The sequence below is a fragment of the Hetaerina americana genome, unplaced genomic scaffold, assembly GCF_022747635.1.
Source record: "Hetaerina americana unplaced genomic scaffold, ioHetAmer1.1.p SCAF_7, whole genome shotgun sequence".
In the NCBI taxonomy this organism is placed as follows: domain Eukaryota; kingdom Metazoa; phylum Arthropoda; class Insecta; order Odonata; family Calopterygidae; genus Hetaerina; species Hetaerina americana.
Window position 1 is genome coordinate 40,013,210 of NW_027287316.1, and position 24,704 is coordinate 40,037,913.

Below are 24,704 nucleotides of genomic sequence, written 5' to 3' on the forward strand. Positions count from 1 at the left end.
TACATACATACATACATATATATATATATATATATATATATATATATATATATATATTCATATTCAAGGAAATGGGTACATATTATACAGGAAAATCTAGAAAATTCAACATGAAAATAGATTAAAAGGTTATCTCGATTGTGCTATTTATGATATACTTTAGCTCATAGTAGGGTCATTACTTGAGTAATATCTCACTTGACTATAAATATTAGACCAGGCTAGAATATTAAGGAAGATTATCACTTTGCAAAAACAATGGGGATACAGTAGAAAATATGTTAAACCAAGATAACTAATCCTCTCATAAAATTCTCAACACATCTTCAAGTCAAGCCAACATGATAAGTATATTGTTACATGGAGGTGCAAATAGTGATGTGCTTTTATTCATGGAGGGATGACATGCGTCATGCTGGAGTTTTGGTAACTTGGTTGTCAATGCTATTTCACAGCCATTGGTTGAATGAAAGATTTGATGCATTGGAGAAAATAATATAACTATACTCTTGGGAATGAAGTTGAAATCAATACACTTTCAATGAGGAGAACCTACAGAATAACATTAAACTAAATTAAATTAGAACAAAAATTTCAAATCTACGCACGAGAAGAAAAATTTCATATACTTCCTGTGTTTTCCCCAGTAAATATTACCAATAAATTCTATTCATTATAAGCATTAGTATTAAAAATAAGTTAGATTTGACACTCAGAAACACATAAACAGCCATCAGGACAATCACTATAACAGGTGGTACACACACCATAAGAGGTAACAAGTCTATGAAATGAAGTAATAAAGTATAGCATTACTTAATACTGGAAAGTTATTAATTTAAGTACCTACTGAATACAAGTGACAATAAATAGAGAATGAATGACAAGTACAAGTGAAGAGAAAAAGTGTTATTACTTTAGGGATGAGAGAAATAGACATGAAAGAAGACAGCACTACTTAACAATCAATAACACATGAAAGTGCAATGCTGGAACTTCATATCATATTAAAATATAAATACCAAAGAGATTGATGTGTGATGTTCTAATTAAAATCTAATAAACAATTCAATAGAATGCATAATAGAGGGAGAAGGAAAATGTCCAGGCATAGCTCTTCTCACTTAAGAATTAAATGTCAGATTGCTCTCCAATGAGGGATGTTGGAATCTTTCAGTCTTTACTGATGATGGCAAATTTAAATGCAGTGAGAAGGGCAGTGATTGGTGGTACAGATGACTAGTTTAGATATTTCAAACAGGAGATGAAGGAGCTCCCAGCCAAGGCAGTAAGGTAGGATGAAAGAGTATTTATATAATTATTATGGCTTTGAACTAAAATAAGATTTAAAAAGGTGTATATCCATTATTATTGATAAAGAAAAATCAGATTGCATTCTTATAAAGAATTCATCAAATTTATTTTAACTTTCCACCCTCAAAAATCTCGATACACCTCTCCAATTTTCAGAGTCATTTGCTAATTTCCTGCTCTTGATTTAGGAAGGAAACCATTATTAAAAAATATCACAACCTACAGTCATCATTTACTTATTTACTTGAATTAAATGTAAAAAATCAAAATGATTTGCCAAATCAAACATTAGGCTGAATTATCCAACACCCTCAGTATTTTAATGCCTCCTGAGAAATGGCAACCAATATCCATTAAACCTATAATATGCAGGATTAATTAGAAGTATTACTTCAATATGCTTTCCATAGAATTCTTATGATTAGATGATGATTCAAAAATGTTAATTGCATTATTTTTTATGAAATATGCTAATGTTAAAATGAAACTGATGTCTTCAAAACCATTTATGGCCATTACCACCATAGCCTATTTTGAGAAGAATCATCTCAAGAGAGGGTGCTGCTGACCATCCTGCTAATGTAAATGAAGTTATTTGTCTTAAGTATCATCCATTGCACATGACTATAACATGGCAAAAGATATTGCATCAGGTGCTTACTATAGCTTCACTTCTCACCTTGCTCTTGTTTGCTCTTCTCCACAGCAAGACATGCAGTTCGCCATTCTTGAAGTTCAGGAGAAGGAATTAAACCAGCTGTGCCAGCAGCATTGTCCTTACGAGCTTGCCACCAGTTATGGTCATCTTTGCTGATGATCTAAACCCAAAAAAAATGCAATACTTTTTAGAAGAGGTGATTTAAAAAACTGGAAATGTAGGGATATCACACTCTTACCTCAATTGTAACAGCCATTAACAATGTTACTTGGTGTGGACGTAATTTTTACACTCCTCCTTTACTATAGCTCATGCTGATTCTTCTCTAAGCTCATTTTGAAACTCAATGATCATAAAGGCTTTTCAGAAGTAATCCACTGCTACTTACTTGATATGTTACTTCTTAATTCTCAATAATATTCCATGATTCATAATAGCAGCAAGACATCCAATTTCAGTATTGTGCAAATTGAAATGATTTCTAAAGTGAAAAAACTTTAAGTCCCCTTTAAATGAAATAAGTCTGCATAATGTTCTTCACTGAATCCATTGAGCAGCTCTTACTTATCAAGATGAAAAGTTACCTCCTTGGGACTGCTTTTATGGCTTTGGCAGTTTTTTATGGAAGTCTGATTAATGAATTCATCACAGAGTATTTCCCAAGAAAAGAAGGGATTTTATATTTGGCTCTACTTTAAGAATTCAGCCATTATAAAACAGAAGAATAAGCTTGCAAACCTGTGTTTAGCATACTGGGTAAAACATTATTCAGTCAATAATATGATACTATACTTCTAGCTAAAAATGTCCTTTTAATCTTATTTTCAATAAGGGAACTACAGCCCAGTAGTCAAGACACCCTATTCACTAGAATGTATCTTGAGGATCCTATACCATTATACTTATTGCTCAAGTATAGTATCCAAGCTTGAATAAAAAGATGAAATCTTAGGTTCTCATTTGAAGACTTAGTGAACTACATGTGTGAAATTTGAGTGCATTCAAAATTTGGTGAATACATTCAAATGTTTTCAAAATTCTCCTTAATCATCTGGATGATGGAATGAAGTACCTTATCAGTAGTTCATATATTATTTAATTATTTACAGATATTTAATTGATTATTTAATCAATTAATTTACTTTTTAGCATTAATTTATTATTTTAATTTATTTGCATACAAAAATATCATATGCTGCTTTGTAAACTGTTTACTTACAAGTAACAGTTGGCTAGCGATGAAAGAGATGCATTTCATATTACATGTAGTCACTGTAAAAGACTACTACAACTTTAGTGCTCTAACTTTAGTTATTTTACTCTAAGGTGATAAGTGAAGTTGCTCCCTACATTTTAATGACATTTCACTGGAAAAGTTACAGATTAAAAATAAATTAAGCTATAACTTAACAGTTGACTAGAATTAAAGTTTTACCTATTCTTAAATCTTTTCATTTCTTTAATGAATGATATTAGGTACAAGCTAATACCATGATTATTTAACACTGAACATAAGACTAAGAATAAACATTGAGTTTTATACTCTAATACCTGCAAAATATCTCCAGTCTTGAAAGCAATTCCAGCTTGAGCACAAGGAATAAGGTCATCCTCCAAAGGATCATAGTCGAACTGGGCCCTCACAAAAATCTATAAACAATCAGAAATGTTGGCTGAGCTTCTTTTTGATAATTTTAATGCCTATATATTGCATTAAAAGCTAAATAATTTTAGATATGAGTAAAATGAGGTTAACATTAATAATATTAGTAAGCAACCCATTTATTATTATGCAGCTTAGCATTATATATGAATGAACATCCTGAATTCAAGGCAACTCGGAAATACTTCAACTAAGAAGTGAATTGCCACAAGGCAATGTTACTTCATAAAAGAGAGCAAAAAATGAGAAGATCTCACAAAGATGTTAGAACATTTGAGTCTAGATGGTCTAAAAAGACTCAATGATAAAGAGCACTTCGTATTTCAATTTGTCGTTACATGTGTAGGCATAATTAGTTGATTACAGCACCAAATAGGACTAACAATGGTGTTTATTAGTAGTCCCAAAATGAACAGGCTAACACACTTAATATTCATAAAATGCAATATGATTGGCGCATCACCAACCCCACCCATTTGGCACCTCATCAAGGATGTCCAACTGAGGGCACTTCCATGTAGCGACTCAGCAGGAAGTAAGCAGTTTGGATGCCCAAAATTAGAAAACTAGCTATAGATTATGCTTTTAGAGACCAATTTCAGATCTTCATAATATCAAAGGCTATGACTTAATTGGGTGCCTTATGCCCAAGTAGCACCTTATTTTATCTAAGGTAGGTCATAGAACATATCTTAAATGATAAATCTTTTAGTATGCATTATCTCTATTTTCTATTTTTGCAAAATGTACTTAACCTATAATAAGTAGACATATCTCTGTTAATATAATATATTTGATGATAGAATAAGAATCGGGGGAAGAAATCTCTCTTGTCACAAAGACATTAATCTCATTCTGATGATCATCTGTGTATATTTATGCTCTTCCATTTTTATCAGATCTTAATGGAATTCACTTTGGGAGTAATTGTGTAAATAATGTGGTACTTTTTCTTGAATGCTAGTTATTAACTATTGATGACAGATAAATATTTTAACCATCCAAAACCTCATACAAACCTGGCATAAAATTTTGTAAGTTAATTTTCCAAAGTGAACTAAAAATTATGCAGGAAAACTACAAATAAACTACTTATCATAAGGTTCAAAAGAACATAATTTTCTGTGTCATCAGTTTTCAGCTGTATATGGAGGCAAAGAGTCAGGAACGTAAATTACTATGGACAGAAGAATGTTCTAGAAGAAAAGGCTGAACAAGAACAAAACTTCAAACAATAGGCTAACCGTAAAAAGATGAAAGAAAAACATATATGATGTTCCAATTGTGCGTAAAAAAATGCATCACCCAACTTTGACTTTTAGTTGACTTCCATTAGACATTTTTTGGATAACTGGGGGGATACATAATTTCATATAACATACATAAATAATCATGATGAATATTAATTCAAATCAATAACTCAACCAAGGGGGGTCTAATTTGAGAGGACATTTCACCCCATAAAAAAATAGCCAATCAAAAATAATATTGTTCAACATTGAATTCAAAAGATCAATTGATTTTTACAGAATGTAAAAAAAACAAAATGGCATGTTATATATTATAAGCACAAGTTTCAGCAGATATTATTTTATAAAAATTATTTTACAAATTTTTGAGAATTTGTCAAAATTTAAAATGATATTTTCAAAACTCTTGGGAAAGGTGAGTTTCCCAAACTAATGACAGTTTGATCATTTTAACCTTCAATTGACTCCAATGTAAATAATCAATACAGTTCAAATGGGCTAATTTTCACTTTCGGCTTAAATCAGATACCCATGAGACTATGTTGCCTTTCATGTTTTGGCTAACTTCATCTCTCCTGACCTAATATATATTTTTGTCATGCAAAACTGATTAATGACTGAAATCATATCTTTTTGCAGACTTGTCTACCAAACAAACTATTATCTGCCATACAGAGTATTTATTCAACTACTGTGCTATAGTGAGAGCCTCCAAATGAAGAATCTTTCCATTAATAGTTTTGCATTCTAGCTTGAAAATTATATAATACATTCTTTACCTTTCATATGACGAAATTATCTGAAAACACATTAGCTCAAAAATAAGGCAATTCCTATTTTCTCTCCTATGCCTAAACAAAAGTTTGTAGAGTAACATTATTTATACTTGAGTGAACTGTTTTTTTTCATTTAAAGAGCCATCACTTCACTGCTGGACAAATACCTGTCCAATGAAATTTACTGAGCAGCATATGATTGAATGTCCTTAGCAAAGTTCTCCTGCCAGTTAAGACTAGTTTTATAAATCTGTACATACTTAATTTGTGGAGAACAGTCATTTTGTCGGCTGATTGAAAATTAAAAACTTCAACTATTCATGCATTTTTCAATGAATATGCAATTATAGAAAAATATCAACACCTGACTACTCCAGAAATTGCAGTCTTTCACTAAGATAACTGCCTATTTCATGCAACATTTATGATGAATATAAAGGATAAAGGAGTAAAATGTAAAAATAATACCTAACATACCAAAAGATTATAAAACATGCATTTTCAAGAAATAATAATTCATAACAAATAAATTTAGCCATGAGTCATACCTTACGAATTAAAAAAGGGAAAAAAAATTTAATGGGAGTTTTTGAAGATTTTTATCAATTTGTGACCTCATAATTAAAAGTTTTGGTGGAATTGAAAAACAGCTGAAGGATATCAGATTAATTTTATGATCTTTCTTGCCTGCTTTCTCTATACTTCATAATAGGATAATTTTGGCTTTGCACAAATTAGATTCCTAAACATGACGATAGTTTCTCTCTAAATTTGCATTGTAACCTTTGAAACACCACATAATTATATGAAACGGGACATTAGCACACATTTATTTAATATATAATTAACCACCAGAAAATGTTCGTAATAAAAAAGTTCCCTCTTATATTACCATATATAGACATGAAACTACTTTACCAGTTGGAATCAACCCCATAGATATATTCATGAGATCATAGGAAAATAATGATCCACCCATATCACAAAATTTATTCGCAGCCATATTAACAAATCCTTAGATAGCTATTATGAATAGATGCTCGCAAGATACCTATTTATCAATGCCAATATGTCTGGCAATGATGAAACTGCAATACTAATATGGATTGTCCTGGTGGTGATATCAATTGAATGATTGACACTAATGTTCATCTATGGTGTAATTCATGCAGCGGGGAAAATTTATTAGTCTAAACAAGTAAAATGAACTGAATCAGCATAAAATTTAAAAAATCATACATTCATTTGAAAAATGCTACTCTAATCATTGTTCATAATTAAATAAAATGTAATACCCTTATGCTTTATGTCTTCTATAAATAGCATGCCATCCACATACTATGCCAAGAAGAAGTTACAGACCAAACAAAAGTGGCTGCCTTTGGCTGTGAAAGTCTTTTATGTAAAATCAATTGTTGTAAAATTTTTAATTATTTATCCCTTACATGATTAGCACACACTTAACTGATTCAGTAATATCAGTTGACACCTCAAGCATCAAATCAACACAATGGCAAAATGTGTACTTGTAAACCAGACAATTGTAAGCATCCACTCACAGTTATTGTTCAAACCCTCTTCTAATAGTTGTATACATGTTATTATAAGCAATTTTCTTATTTTTAGCTAATTCAAAAGCCCATGCCTCCTTCCTTCACCCACAGGGGATTGCATATCTTGTAGAGACATCCAATCATTACAATTGGCAGATGGATTCTATCATTTACTTACTATCAATGAATTTGATTTCATTTATTTAAAAGCTTATTTTTTAGCCTTTGCTTATTATTTGAATGAATAAATTATTTTTTATATATGATTTTTATATGTATTTTGTCTGGATCTAATAGCAAATTTAGCATATAAATACGAAAAATAAGTTTTTACTTTTATGATAAGCAGCATCTCAATGATAGATTGCACGTCCATTGCTTTGTCTGAATTTTAAAATCACATGATTCTTATTTAATAAAAAACTATTTTAGCCAACATGCATTTATTGCAAAGCAACAATAACATCCAACTAATCTGACCTAAAAAAATACCAGCAATGAGACTAAAAATACTATGAAGGGAGAAAATAGATTCACAACAAATATTAAGTGAAGAGTCTCAACTCTTGATAAATGCAGTAAATTCTAAATTGGAAATTTACTCAACACAAAGGATACTTAGAAGTCTTAATTGGTAAAAAATTAATTTGAAATATTCAAAGAAGTTTTCTATTATTTGAGAATTAATCTCTGTTGAATTATATCAAAGTTTTTAGTATTAGTCGCTGCAGGGTTCTATAGTACTCTTCAGTTGCAACTACTGGATAAGTTTTCCTATAAGAGTAAAACTTTAAAATATTCCTCAAGGAAAAAGCACTATAGGAAGCACACATAGCATGAGCCATAGCCATATAGAGCCATAGCTTAAGCACATACTTGTAATTGCATAACCAATCTACTCATCCATATTATTCAGAACATGTATTGTTTACTGATGATTAACATTAAAACTAATCCCATGTGGAAAGGAAGCATTGTAATCATATCTGTAAATATAAAATGTTACTCAAGTTGGTAAAAGTGTATTGCTAATTGGATATTTAATTTAATGAAAATTTGATACCAAGTCGAGAGAGACAATTTATGCAGTAGAAATAGAAGGTAGCAGGTTGCTGAGAGTAATCTCAATTTTTACCTAATTGAAAGCGATCCTACATTTCCATTCCCTTAATTTGAAAAGCCAATACAACATTCACAAGCATTTCCCAAATCATTTAATATGAATATGAGTTTTGTTAAATTTTGAAAAGCTTATCATAGCTATGATTTTACTAATTGAATTTAATAAATAAAATGTAAGAAATACATTATTTAGTTGTAGTAATAAGAACCCATACATGTTTTATAAATGGGAATAAATGTTTCATTCAGACAGAACATGTAGGAACTTTGGAAATGTCCAGTAAAAATATTTAAGGCTGAAGTATCAAAAACAAACCGCAAGAGAATTTTTTTCTGAAAGGTCTCAAAAGAATCTCCTCATGCACATTGTATTAATTGAGAAATTCAAATAAAATTGCGGAAATAAATTTTAAATGGACTGTCAAAGAGTATCTAAAAACATCCCCTACTTTATTTCTTTCAATCCACCAAATGGGACTATGATAAACTACAGGTCTCAAAATGTAGAGGGATTTCAGAGTTGGCATAAATTCTGCTATAATCTTATCTTGCAATCACTATTATTTTGACCTGGGTGGTAAAGAGTGTGTGATTATGGACAGAGTGTGGCGATGGACGCAGTGTTGTAGGTATGGTGTGTTCCTTAGCCCTCATATGATGGTAAAGGTGCAGTTAGAAATCTTAAAGTGACATTGTATATAAGAGCATTTTGTCTCATATCTGTTCTTCTGGTGAAAGTATGCATGTGCATAGCAAGAGTGACCATTGACCAGACTTGAACATTGCCACCAGGACAATGTCCTCATTTCAACAAGATTTATATAATAATATATACATGACATTGAAAAAAAGGATTGAGCTCATCTACAGAAGGAGTTAGCTGTTAATACTTTGTGATTGATTTGTTTTTCTGGAAAAATTGTTGAAATAATTTCACTGGGGTTGAATTTTAATGTCCATGAAAAGATATATTTGTAACTCTGGCCCCAAAGAATCTGCAAACTATTGAATGAAATGCTGGGTCTGACGTCTAATTCATGAGTTATGTTGTGTAAGAATGAAAATGGTAATAGTAATGAATATTCTTACAACATAATTATATGTATAATTAATAAATGTCATTTTGAAGTGGAGTAGCACTAATATTTTTCAAAGGTTGATTTCAAATTTCACATTTCTATAATAGTGCTTCTTTGGTTAAATGCTTTTGTTAATTAAAGGATGAGTAATTCATATAATTTGTGAGGGCTTATTATATAATGGAAACTAAAATCAACTGTGAGAAGAAATTGTTACAACACTATTATTATATTTTCTGAAATTTTCACCTGCATGATAGTGTGAGAATTAAAGCAGCATATCAATGTATATTGAAAAATACATGCACACTGAATATACTACAAATAATCACAGGTAAAAAACAGAAGGCATGCATGTTCAACAAGCATGAAACTTTATAACAAATGACATATGAACACAAAGGTACACACAGGTAAATATGGTGCTATATTGAAACAAATACTTACAGACAATTAATAAAAAAACATAAATTCAACATCATGGGCAGGAACTTCTGATGACAGTTAATAATAACAACTTCATGCTATAACACTTACACTAAATAACAATATTCACAATCATGACCATTAAGTCTTACATAGAAATTTTTACAATGAATTTTTTTTCAGGTAGTATGCATTATGGCTGGTTAAGAAGAAACAAACACAAAACATTGTTAATATTACTCTCTATTTTTCATTTTTTCATCAATACTTTGAAAATTAAATTTTAAAAAGTAGTGCTCATAAAAGGTTCACATCATTTAAAAAATCAGTAAATCTTAAGTCCCATTCCACTAATAAAATTTATAGATATATTAAGGAAATGCAGTGATTTAAAAGATAATTTAACTGTTAGCAAAATACTTTTCTTTCAAATGGAAATCTACTGCATCTAATGCATAAAAGTGCCTTAACAGAAAAAATGCATGAAGCTATCATTATAATGCATATAAACAACAATTTAGCCAAATGAAATCAGTGAATGCACTTCACACATTATTTACACTTCAGCAAGTAATACTAATGGGCTTAAAAAAGGATCAGGATAAAAATAGGGCTTTGTGCAGAAACTGAAATCATTACACATATTTTGCATATCTATGCATAATAAATAAATAAAATTCTTGGATGAGAAAACAAAAAAGTAGGATTTTTTTTAAATTTTACAAGGGAAATATACATTCATTAGTAATAATTAAGCTCATAACGAAAAAAAACTATGCCAAAATGAGGATGTAGTCAATGAGGTAAGGTTGATTGATTTGTCATGATGCTTTAACGAAGTTTTATTATATTTTTTTATTCCTCAAAATTGGGTGGCTGCAAATCACTGCCTAAATGCCCATAATACTATTCATTCTATCAAATTTCATTTATCTGATAATAGATTGAAAAGTATAATTTGCAGCTGATAAATTATGATCAACACATTTTGAAGTTTCAAATTAGAATGAGTATTATCAGGCTGATCAATATCTCAAATTTAATATGATTTCAATATAAGCACAAGTTAAAATAAACTATGAAATTATCATGACCAACATAATGTCTGCAGAAAGCAATTCTCGGAAGAGCAAATCAGTATTAATCAAATTATAGTCAACAAAATCAGATCTTAAAATATACCTCTTGTTCAAACAAATTAAATAAAAAAGACAACAATTTTAATAGAACAACCAATCAGTTTTATGTTAGCGTTGAATTAAGCTAATATTCCTTTAATTTCAAAATCAGATAGTTACTTTACCTAGAAAACCTGCATATGATATAATTCAGAGATTTAGAACACGATTTATAATTGGTCTCTTACATAGGTAAATGCTAGAAGACCAATGGATGGAGTTCAAACAAGTATAATATTAAACAACTGATGCTGAGTGTATTTCAATGTAATCTTATGCAAACAAATTTGAGCCAAATAATGAGCTACTAAACAATGCAATTTATGTGTAATTCTTCATCAAAACCAGGGCTTCCGGCTGTTAGTGGTTCTTCATCAACATGATTTTTTTAAATGAATGCCCATGAAATTTTTCTATCCATAAAATATTACTCCTTATGGCTACTACATGAATGATGAATAAGTGACCTTTTGGGTTTTCTGGTCATGAGAGAAAATAAGAAAATCGTGGCAAAATTTAATAACATAATTTCCTGTAAGAAAATTCATATATCAGACAAATTGAATTTTAAAGGACTTAAGCTGTTAAAACTGCATCTACCCACAAAAGACAAGTTGGTATCAAGCATCATGATGTGAAAAATATTGCCAAGGGATAGTATTCAAAGCTATTTTCATTCAAACAGCTAATGTATCAGATTTTGAAAACATAAGTGAATATACATTTTATAAATATAACTGGCAGCACATAGATATTGTAACCAAGCTTAACTCACTCACACATGTTCTCAAAAGATCACAGACTTGCTTTTTAAGTCAGTTTGACAGAAACATTCAAGAGCAGAGACAGCCGCCGTTAATGGATGCCAATTATTAATGATCATTTGATTGGTATAGCTGTGTAAAGGGCTACTTGAGAGTCCTCTGATTTAAAAAAAATCATGACATGAGAAAAGCAGTCCAAGGGATTGAAAGTTAAAGAAGAGTATACATCTCAACTTAAAAAAAAAGTATGATTACCAATTTAAAGGTAATGTAAAAACCTTTTTTGGCTACCTTCTTCAAAGAACATGCATAAATATTTGCTATATAAGTATATATAAACTTATAAGTAAGGGGAGACAATGACAGAAAAAATAAGAATAGCAATGAGTTAGGTCATTAAAACTAGGTTTTTCGTTTCAACTTTTCCCCCAAGTATTTAAAATATTGGTTCTAATGTAATTGCCTGAAGGTGACATTATTAAGAAATGGATGTAGGGGAAATACATGAACATATACTGACAATGGATACTGCATTAATAAGTAATGCATTATAATTTTAAAACATTTCAGAATATTTTACAACACGTAATATTTATTTTGTAATTTCAAATGAAAAAGACAAACAACACTGCCTCACTTACTTTAAAGGGATGTCTATAATGTGAAAACATTATTTTATACTCAAAACTTCTTTGACGAAATGTTCTTCTAATTTACAATTACACACAATGACACCGAGTTTATGTAATAAAAATTGAAATACAGGACTAAACTAATGAAAGGCAAAAGGCACAGGGCATAACTCCACAGCCGTAATTAATGTCAGACCACAGAATTTGGGAAAGGTACTTACTAATACTGGCAGAGGCCTAATCCTGAACAACTATATAGTTTGGGAAGAAAAAAAAAGAGGAGGAATGATAATATTTGTATGAGTACATTACCAAAGAGTTTTCCTCATGAGAACACTAATTGATTTATCTAGCTTTCAAACTATTTATATAGACTACTGTTTATTTCTTCACTTTCTTTATTACTACATAGAAACCTAATTTAGGGAATCACATCATTTCAGAATAAGAAAAAAATGCAGGACTCTATTTACATAATTACTATTTTCTTGCTTTCAAAGGTTCATTTCGGTAGGTTATATTTTGGCAGTTGTTAAAATTTAAGAATAGTTTGGCACCAAGAAATTCTATACATTATATAAGAAGATTAAGCATTGTAATTGATATTTCTAAGCATAGCAAAAACCATGGTTTCAGGAAAAGGACACATTTTAACTTTCAAAAGCATTTAAATAGACAGAAGGAATAGAATGATACAGATGTAACATTCACTCGTTGAAATTAATTGATGAAGACAGGCTATGGTAATAAAATCCCCATGAGATCACAGTTTCAAGTAAAGGATATCATAAAATATCTAAATAGAATGTATATTTAAGCAAAAATTAGGTTTTTTTTCATGAAGAAAAAATACTCAATGAAGGGTGTATGCATAATGGAATTCTACTATAAAAAATAATTTGATGCCATATTTCTGTGTCATCTTGTATAAAGTGAAGATTATTTCCTTTTAAAATGAAAATTAAGTTAAAATTCCTTTACATTTCATACTGAATTGATATTTAATGATATCTATCAACATGGGATTGCCATTAAAATGTAGTAGAAAAAGGTCTTAATATTTACAAATAGTGATACTGCCATTTAAAAATATAAATGAAAATGTACATCTATGATAATTTGTTATTATATCATAAGTGAATTCATGCTGAGGGAGAACTATATCAACATTTCCAGGATATTACATACACCTTTTAGGATAAACTGTTTTAAAAATATATCACTTCTGCATTTTATTTAATGGCCACATTTAGAAGCATGTTGAGAAATTAAAAATTTAAAAGAAGTGGAAGATTTACATCCTTATATATTATGTTTAATTTTTAATTCATCTCATATTTTTGAGTATTAGTATTTGGATTACAAAATTATTGCATAAGTTATTTACAGTGCATGGAATTGATGAGTGGCTGAAGAATACGAAAATGGTATGATTACATTAGCAACACTCCAAATACCTTGATGAAATATACTTTTTGAAAATATAATCATCAGACATAAAATCACACAAAAAAATAAAAACGGATTATTAAGGGCATATATACTATGAGCCATAGAGATTTTTCATGTAGTATTATGAAATAGAAGCAGTCACACAGTTAACCAAAATTAACTTACATTGCATATAGTTTTCTTATTAACTATTAAATAATACTCCAAATATTGTAAATGACAACATTGTAACATGTAAGTAGATGCCTAGCATCATTTATGATCAGCTAGTCTAAATTAATATACAATATATATGTCATTATAATCAATATTTAGTGAGGGTCATCCATGATAATTGATTTACTATATGACTTTTCTCCGATAAATTTGCAAATTTTGAATGCCTATTATGCATTAAAAGCCATGATAGCCATACAAATGATAACCAATTTATGATTATGAGAATATAATACACTTCCTAAACAGGAAAGTCCTTAAATATTAGTAATGTGAGTGACAAATGATAATGAAGGTGATGTGATTATTTGAAACAGTGTTGCTTATTTAAAATTTTCATCCTCATATAGGTAGAAATAACTACAGTACTGAACTCCTGTATTAAGAGGCACACATAATCAGTTATTTATTTGAAGTTATCTAATTTCAGTTTGGCTAAATGCCAGTAGTAAGGTAGGCACAAATGCCATTAATAATGATTGAACCAAATATTCTTGAAAGGGGAAAACCTAAGTACTACAGTCATAACCTGACCATGAATCATCAAGTGCATAAGCATAGATGGGAGGATTTATACCACTGCAACTTAAGAAACTTAAGTGGACTGATTCATATTTTTGGCATAAGATATAACATATCACATAAATCCTGGAAAAAAGCATAAATATTATTCTAACAGATACAATTTTTTTCCAACATGCAATACTGAAAATGCAAATTGAACAAAGCCTAAGAGCAAGATATTTTACAGTTACTTACATTTGATAGGTGTTCTCACCTTTTTGTTGTATTAATATATATCATACCATAAAAAATATTTCTAAATCTGTTAAAAAATTCAATGAAGCCACATGCAGCTATCATGATTATCAATTTTGAGAATTTTTCTAACCCGCCAGTTTGTTTTGAAAAATGCCTATCGCATTTTCTATCTACATGGTACTGTAATGATTCTCTCTCAGATTTGAACACTTTGTCAGAAAAACTCTACGACATAACATGCAGGTGTTCATTCCAGGACAATGCATTCCGAGCAGCAAAAACAAACAGTCCAGACAAAGCTATTGTCCCTTTTCACTTATTTAATTTCTCATATCCTACTTTTGAGAGAAAGTTCATTGTTTATAAAGATCTCGATAACATCAAAAAAGGGGTAGAATAAATGATCCATCAGTTGTGATATTTTTATCCCAATAATGTGTTAGTCTGAATTTGCGCCAAGCTCCCTAACAACAGGATATCATGAAAAAGATTATCAAGCTTTATATCTCCAATCGTAAGACCAAGTAAATATACCTGTAGTTCAATCTGTTGAGTCTAGGCACATTTAAATTGGTTAATGGCATTGTTTACCTATCTACACATCAGCAATAGTACACAACATTTGCATTTTGGAAGCAGGTTGCATTAAAGATCATGAATGAATAGCAGCAGATAAAAAGTAGTTAAGAAGAAATAAAATCATATTATTTTTAGATGACAATAAATGAAAAAAATATAGGGTTTGAACAATTAGAACAAAAAATAAGAATAAGATCAAGTAAATAACAATAAACTAGTGATTTATGGTAAATGGATCTTCAATAAAATTGATTTTCCTAACAAGTTAATACTTTCAGTTAAAATCCCTCACCATTCCTCTGCATCTAGCAGCTATTACATTATCAATCGATACTGAAGTATGACTTATGCTTCCAAGAAGACATTAATAATCAACCCAGGTGAGCTGACTCACTAGGTTACAATGCTTTGCAAAACTATGTAAAATACCATATTTGAGAAGCCCACCATCCTGTTGACATAGGAAATAATTTTAATCCTTAACTATGTTCGATATGAAAAAACAATAATGCCCAAAGCCACAGGTTCAGGAAATAGTTGCAGAAACATTTTTCTTACACACAATAAGAGATCACTACTGAAGAAATCAACATTGTAAATATTTTCAAAATATTCAAAATCAAATCACCTAATCTTTCTTCAACAGTTTTTGCAGTGACGAATGTTTTCTCTACATAACTTTTTTGGGATATTACACTGTACAGAGAGCATTTTATTTAGACTCAATATACAGCTGAAATCCTGAAAAAATTACACATGAAGAGGGAATGAGATTACTAAATTTAGTTCTGAATTATATGATCAAATCACCAGCTCTCCTCATAGATAGTGATCTAATGCTCCCTGTCAAATTCCCTAACATTACAGGACCAAATAGAGGACCTTACCTAAGGAGCACACTATCCTCTAATGACTCTCATGTGAATATCTCCTATCGAGATCTATTTCTTTAAGCAATCATTATCTACAGGAACTAATTCTAGTTTTTCAAAACGACAAAATAAGTAATTTTGCCTTTAGTGGACTATCTATCAAAATGTTTGCATCATATTTCCAAAATCTCATATTCCAAACTCTTATAAGCCAAACTCTCATACAGCTCACATGATTAATCTCATCTATCTGGAATCTTTGGGATTTGGGAAGGCTCTATAACATAATAGTTTTCTTTGAAGATAATATATCGGAGGTAAAGCTCATGTTATAAAACACAAGGATGAAATATTATGAAGGACCAATACTTGGTACCAGAGATAAACCTATTTTTTAAATTATTATAATAATGCATATACATACCATATTTCCTGACCCATAAGATGCACTTTTTTAATCCCAAATGCACTCTAACCTGCATTTTAAAGGCCAGGAGTATATAGGAATAACTTCAGCCTATAAGTACAAGCTGATCTGCCAGAAAAATATTTACTATTATCTTTTCCAGCATCAGCCGTAGAAAATGGTTGCCTTTATTACAAATTTTGACAACACTGTTTTGAGACTGTAATAATCAATGTAATTTTCATATTTTGCAGAAAGTACTTCCTAAATACATTCCTGAATAAATTGCAAATTTATGCAATGCAGCACATTTAGTTTTATTTTGCATGTGATGCGACTGCACAAACTAAGTGTAGGGCTACCAGGGATGTTGCCCCTCTGTTAATACATATATACATTGTATCTCTACCAACAAACTTGGAATCTACAGGCATTCAACCTCGCAAAGGCATAGAAAATGGTCCTTTTTAATAAAAATTTCCATAATATCAACATAATTCTAGAAAATACACATCACATAAAAAGCTAAAAGTATAATAACCTCATGGGATCTTAAGAGAGAAGATTATCCTACAGTATTGCATTTAAACTTGAATTCGGGAATTATGCTTCAGAACATGGAAACAAGGTAGCTGAAAGGTATTTTGACCAAATGATGACAAATTTCTGGGATTCTACCATGAATATACATTGAAAAATGTAAAATAAATGAAATTGAGATCTACAACCTCAAAAATTAACAAAAGTAAATGAAAATGTCTTATATTCTCTTGGAGTTTTCAATTTATTTTATTAATTGATAAATGCGCAGCTGGAAATTGATATGTAACCATTCAATTTTCTCCATATTAAGTGTTAACATCAAAATATCATACTTTCCCATTGATAACACACACCTTATGTATAATGCGAATCCAGAATTTTGTAGTTATCATGAATTTGTATAGATACCGCACGCCAAGGGCTTCATAGTTATCTTGAACGTGCATAGATGCATGCATCTGTGTGTATGTATATATGTATAATATATATATTTTTTGTGTAAAAATATGTCTATATTTTTTGTGTAAAAATATGTCTATATCCATATACTGATAGATGGCAACAACCAATGAATACATGGAATCATAATTTTCTGTGGGTATATCTACCATAAGTATATAGATTATTAGAGCCAGGTGATTCAAATTAACTGCAAACAACAGGAGGATAAAAAAATAAACAATATTTACAAGCTAACACAAAATGACACCTCATTGCTTTTTCGCTATGATTCGTATGTCAAAATGAGAAATAGGTTTGGGTGCCCTTTTATTTTCTGTATTAATTAACTTTCAGAAAATCAAACATAAAAAATGAAATGGAATTTTCCTGCTTTGCTTGCTTTAGTCTGCTTTGTTATCAGTGCTCAGCTGCCTTAGATACCCTCCAAGTTCTATGAAAGAGCCACCTACATGGTGATTGTTTTAAACCTAAATTGAGTTAAACTTTAGTAATTTAGAATTTTCTCAAGAAAATTACCCATGAAGAAAAACATTGTGAGAGGAAAATCGTATACAGCGATGTTTAAAATTTTTTAATTTCTATTTTACATAATGTGCATTGTCATTTTTTTTAGATCATATGAACATTTTTGTATAGATGACGCATGTATTATCAATGGGAAAATATGGTACCTGCATTTTTTCAGTCTGATCCAAGTATATTTCATAAATTTTAGCCCAAGAAATCAGGGTAGGAAATACATGCCAGGAAATACGACATATGTATACTTATTTTTTAACAACTTTGGACAAGGCTCTCTAAAATATAGTCAAGAAGAAATTTGATCATGAAGAGTCATGCTAGTATCCCAGTCAGACAATGAAATGCCAACTCCTAACTGTTTTGATGAAGACCAAGGTGAACTAAAAAATAAACTGAATTTATTCTTTAATTTAATTTTATTAAAAAAATTCATTTCATCGAAAGAAACAAACTGGGAATATTTTTCCCTTCTTCGCGAGCGAGTTGGGCGTGGGGCTTATTATTCAATTATTCAGAAGTATACAGTATCCATATGGTCAGCCTTAAGCGTATACTAGCATATATGTACAAATGAACTATGAACACATCTGAATTATAAATTCTGAAGTATAGTCTGAAACCTCTCGACAAAGATATTATTCCATGCATGATGTGTTCCAAATTGAAAATCTCCGTGGAACTGTTTCCAATAAAAAATACACTTGGAAGCTATTTAACTTAAGATGGTGGAACTGGTAGGGCTCAATTAAGGAGGGTCAAACTAACCAGGATGTCACCAGAAAAACCTTTTAATTTCTATCAGTGTTAATATTTTTAAATCAGAAAATACAGCAACTGAATTATTACATGCAAAAGCTGAATATCAAATTTGAATATGGGTTTTTTGAATATAAATGAAAAATGGATGACTATGCATTATTATTCAGTTTTTCTGTTTTATGAATGTCAGGTAATAGTATTACACATTAACTGCATGCAACCTGCTGACATTAAAACCTAGCTGATATACATGATTTTGCATTGGAGGAGGCAACTGCCCAAAAATGATGTACAACAGCTTCGATTCATCAATTATTAAACAACTTTGTGCAAACCACAAATAAATACTTCTGCATGGGTCTAAATAACATTATTTTGGTCAATTGGTGACCATCAATGGAGAGAGGTAAGGGAATTCATTTTTGCAGATACTAAACATGGTAATTCCATGGTTTTTCCATTTTTGAATGATTTCTCAGTCTCATAATTACTGCTGATTTTCACTTTGAAAATGGCTCCTATATCTTTTTACTTCAACATAATAGTTAAAAGATGGAAACTCAAAACATTAACCAAACTAATATGGTAAAAATTAGCATGAAATATGAAGTGTGTTGTACATACTAGAGGATACATGGCATTGTCAATGTAACAACCTAGTTCGTAATGATAAGTATATTATACACTATATTTTGACGCCAGCAATTAAAAATTAGAGGTAGGTAGTCATAGAGTGTAAACATAGACTGATTCATTTGTATGAATGAATAAAATTTTCCAGCATAGCTATGCAGACATGTGTAAAAAATCCTGGGAGATTTAATAATTTAAACATCTTTATGACATCTTTTGGGAACTAACAGTACTCAATCGTGATCATTTTCAATTGTCAGTTGAATGATACCAAGCCACCATTTATCAGAATCAATTTGGATAAGATTGAGTCACTTCCACTAAACCACAATTTTCAACCTGGATATGTTTCATGGGCAAGTATGGAGTTCACTTGGTGTTACCAACCACTATGGCAATTGAAATTCAATTATTAATTGAAGTGAATGCATTCAATTTCCTACATCACCTGTGATTTTCCAAGAAGAACTGGCACTCAGATAATTAGCTGGAACAGGTTAGCGTTAACAAACACTATTTAACTGTGCCCCTCCCATACATGACCGCACTATTTATCACTGATTTTAGTGGAATCACTGGATTGGTTATCACACTTATGAAATAAGCAGGCAAGATGCACAGCAAAAACATGACAAATTTGCTGTCAAATGATTTCCTTGAATATTTACAAACCTCAAACTAGGATATGGTTACCAGGATGATCAATGAAAAATGGAATGAATTTAGATGAGCAGGTATAAATATGTATAATGCAAACGAAGGCAGCTTGAACAGTGGAAATGCACAGGGACTGTACATTTATGTCAATTTCAATTTTATAACCATTAAACTACCATGATTGATTCACTTTATTGCTCAGTTCCATGATAAATTGAGAATGGACTGATGGAAAACAGAAAACTAAGAAATCTATTCAGAAATATTTTCTGAAGAGGAGCAGATATGAAGTATTCTTCAAAAATCTCATTTCAGAATTAACTGAAAGATTTAAGGTCTTGGGAAATCCAACTTTGCCATGAAAATCCTACCAAGAATGTTTTAAGTGTTGAAAATTTCATTGAATTCATAACAATTTTTGTGAATGTACAACACTACAGACCTGACAATGATTTTTATTTGGATGATGAAGTATGAAGTTTTTCAGCAAAATTAGATGATTAATTGTTATAGGACAAAAGGTTTGGGCATGTGCATAATGAGACCATTTAAAAGATTGCTAGTTTTGAGTTATCAAGGTACAGTGGCATATGTAATACCAGTGTAAAAGGAAAAATGAAGAAAGGAACCTTTCCTAAGATTTGGTCATTGAAAGCAATTGGCCTCTCAGATGAAGTGCAATCAGATGTTGCTGGGGAGATTATTTCAATGCCTGAAGAGGGTTTACAATATGCAATAACTTCCATTGATGAATTCTCCAATTACCTGTTTTGTAAAAATCTTGTAAAGAAAGAGTGAGACTTTTTTTGGAGTTCAAAACACATCAAAACAAGGTTGACACCTCCGAGAAAATAAAATTCAAATCTCTTGAAAACAAAAATGGAGGTGAATACATAGGGATTGAATTTTAGAGTCATCCAGACTCCTGTGAAATAGACAAAAGACTGACTCTAACCCTTATTCCCAAGCAAAATGGTAAAGCAGACTCTATTAACATAACCCTTTGTGATACTAAACTCTGTATGCTCGTAGAGTCTGGGGTTCTGTCTAAGTTCTGGACAAAAGCATTAAACACAGCTGCTATTTTCATGAAAAGTCTATTATCATCATTAGAAAACAGAATTCCAATGAAGTTGTGGAGTAAAAGAAGATGAGGAATCAAGATGGACTTAAGGGGGAGAGAGTGTTTGGATATCAGACTTAGATTTTTGAGCAGGGAGGAAAGTTAGACACAGGCGCTGAGGGGGTTGGTTTTGGGCTATCCTGAAGGCACCAAAGTATACTGGCAATGAAAATTAAAGATAAGAAAAAGAGTACTTAGCAAATATGTAATTTTCAGTGAGGAGTCTCCTTTGAGAAAAATAAATTCTTTGAGATGAAGGAGGCATGAAATGTGAATGTAACTCAAACTCTTTCATCAGAAAGAGATGATGAGAGCTTCAATATCACAGACACTGAAGAAAGTGAAGAGGAGGAACCTAAAAATTAAAGTTTTCATGAAAGATTGGGTTGATATTTTTGAGCCTAAGAGGAGTCAAATAGTCAGAAACCCCAATAAGGGTACAAAAAGTAAGAATTGCAATGTGAGCTTAGAGACTGAAAGAGATGTACTGCCAGGAAATACCTAAAAGACCTTAAGGGAGAAGCATTCAAACCTGTGGAAATATGCATTGACGAAAGAGATGGAATAACTGAGAGCCAATCATCATTTTGAGCCAGAAATGAGGCCAGTAAGCCAAAATGTCAAGTGGGTTATTTTAAGTGAAAACAGATGAGAATGGAAAATTTGATTGATTCAAAGGGAGACTGGTAGCTCAAGGATTTTGCCAAGTCCAAGGCATTGATTATACTGCAATCTTTAGTCGCAGAGTCAGCAATAGGGTAGTGCACATCCTGCCAGCCACTGGTGTTGAAAAATGATGGGATATGGAACACATTGATAAAAGGTGGGCTGGTTTCTTCATGCATCATTGAATGATGAGGTGTATCTAGAGTGAAACCTGAATGTTTTGAGGATGAGATAAGGAATGGAATCAAGCATGCTTTTAGATTGAAGAAAATATTTATGACTTACATCAGGAATCTAAAGATAGGCATGAGTACTTCAATATTAAGTTGAAAGAATTGGGTCTGTATCAATATGTAAGTGAGCTATGAGTTTATTTCAATGATGATTTTGATGTAATCATTCAGTTTACATAGCCAGCGCTTTAGGAAGCAGAGAGTCATAGTAACGCACGTGACTGAAGCAGAATACCTTGACATGAAGGAAACTGCCAAGAATGTAAAGCTGTCAAGGAACTTTTTACATAGGATCAGGCAAGATCTGTTTTAGAGGAATCATGATGACAATAAAGGTGTCATTGCACTTGAAAAGGAAAAAGGGAGTTCAAACAGGTCAAAGACAGACATGGTGTATTATTTTTTGAGATACAAAGTAGAAAATGATAAGATTTGTCAAAAAATATGTGCCATCGAATGCAACTTGGCTGATGAGATGACTAAGACCTTAAATGGTGTAAAAGAGATGTCCAACATAAGCAAAATTGATATGGTCGATCTATAGTGAGATCGTGATTTTTGCATTCTGAGATTTTTAACATTTTTTTATATTTTTAGGAAGGCCTGCAAACTTCATCTGAACTTACTGCATGATGTTTTCTCTGCTGTAATTTTTATTGCTTTTGTGGTTTTATTTATTGCTATATTTTATGGGAGAAAGCAGGTGTAATTTGTATTATAAGTGTTTTTTGCTCACATTGGGGCCTTATGCAGACTATCAACTAAAACTTTTGTGGTTCTGTTGCTTGTTTGACATGCAAAAAGACTATCCACTTTTAAAAAGTATTGAGCTGCTTTACCACTGTACTTAAGGAAATATGTTGCCAATAGTGTTAAGTATTATGGCTTCACTGTTGTTGAGTATTTTGGCTCTTCCTTTGTTTTCTTTCGATGCCCAAAAGGTCAGTTACTGGGTAAACATTGGTTAATGCCTGTGATTGTACTTGTGTTGAAGATGTATATGAATGCACATAAAAAATGAGCATACATACAATTTGGACAATTTTATTATAAATACGGAAAAGAAAGAAGACTTAGCAAGGCTACAAGTCAGTATAAGTCTGTAAAACTGCAAGACCATTTTCAGAAAAAACACAGTGCAAAACACAGTGGAGGCCATAATTGAACAATTAGGAAGAGTTTTGTGCTTAAACAAAATATCTCCCGTAATATCAATATCAAGAGAGAGGGAGTGAATAGGAAAATATCCTAGGCAAAGAGGTCTCTCACTCAGAATAAACTATTTAAAGTATCAAATAGCATTATATTGGGTGTCAAGAAACAGACTATAAAAACCCAATATTCATTTGCATTTCTTCAGCCATTAGAAAATGACTGGAAATAAGCAGAGAAAAAAGATTATTAGAAGCAGTGGCAATGTGGTTATTCAGAAAAGTGTTGAAAATAAAATAAGCAGAGAGGAAAGTCAATTGCAGAAGTCTTTGAAGAGCTGCCAAGAGAGGATTCTGTGAAATATTTTGATATGAAAAAATGAAAACTAATAAGACAGATGTTGAAACAGAACAGATATCCCAGGACCACAATGGAAGGAATAATTGCTCCATAGAAGAAGAATATATAGAAGGTTGAATATGAGAAGACATATTGAGATTGAAAAGGCAGATTAAAGTACAAAGAATATGGATGAATAAAAAGTTAGGAAGGGAGAAGACCAGATTTGAGAGCTGCAAAACACTGATCCTCCAATTAAAAGCATTAGATAAAAATTAGTACACATTTTATTAATATGGATCTTCAGTGGTGTGATAAGGGAAATCTTAATAAAGGGTTTTGAGGTAGATTTTGAGAGAATGTGCTATTGAGAAATTATTGTGCCAGGAATTCCAAGTCGAATTGTAATTTTTTGCTGTCTAAGAAAATTGCATAGATTTTATTTTCTGAGGAGCCAAAAAAAATGATTTTGCATTAATTGTAATATCTAGACAACTATTTTGGGCGAAACAAATGAAATTGCATTGAAAAATGTCATGTTTATCTGTTTTCCACTGTGCTTCATAATTAAAACACAATAATAGGGCTTAGTTAAAGAAAGGTCGCATTCGATACTTATAAGTATTCCTTATATCATAGTTATTAATGATGAAGGAAAAATACATGTAGCATAATGCTCCTTGTGGCTTCTTTTCTTAAGTAGTATCTTTTTCATTGGTAACAGAGTGAAATGATAATTGATTGGCAAAAGAAAGAACTACCTTGACTTTGCTAAGTACTTAATTTGTCAATTCTTTGGGTTTCTTTAATTCATAATCATTAAAAAGCATTTGACTTAACTGGGATTCACATGCAAATATCTCAGTTTGCCAGAAGGATGGTTTAACCAGGAACTCCACCAAGCAAGAGTGGC

The 24,704-nt window shown here is 31.1% G+C and overlaps 1 protein-coding gene across 8 annotated transcripts in view; it reads right to left on the bottom strand.

Moving 5' to 3' along the window:
- The window catches only part of CASK (peripheral plasma membrane protein CASK), a 1,102,005-nt gene that overhangs the window by 25,485 nt on the left and 1,051,816 nt on the right, over positions 1-24,704 (bottom strand). For 5 of the 8 annotated variants that reach the window (XM_071595320.1, XM_071595314.1, XM_071595313.1 and 2 more), the window contains 3 exons: positions 12,637-12,666; positions 3,524-3,622; positions 1,994-2,132 (listed from right to left, as the gene is read on the bottom strand). In XM_071595320.1, the coding sequence (XP_071451421.1) occupies positions 1,994-2,132; positions 3,524-3,622; positions 12,637-12,666 (268 nt within the window). The remainder of the gene's footprint in view (positions 1-1,993; positions 2,133-3,523; positions 3,623-12,636; positions 12,667-24,704) is intronic. The other 3 variants (XM_071595316.1, XM_071595315.1, XM_071595321.1) reach the window with 1 other exon arrangement.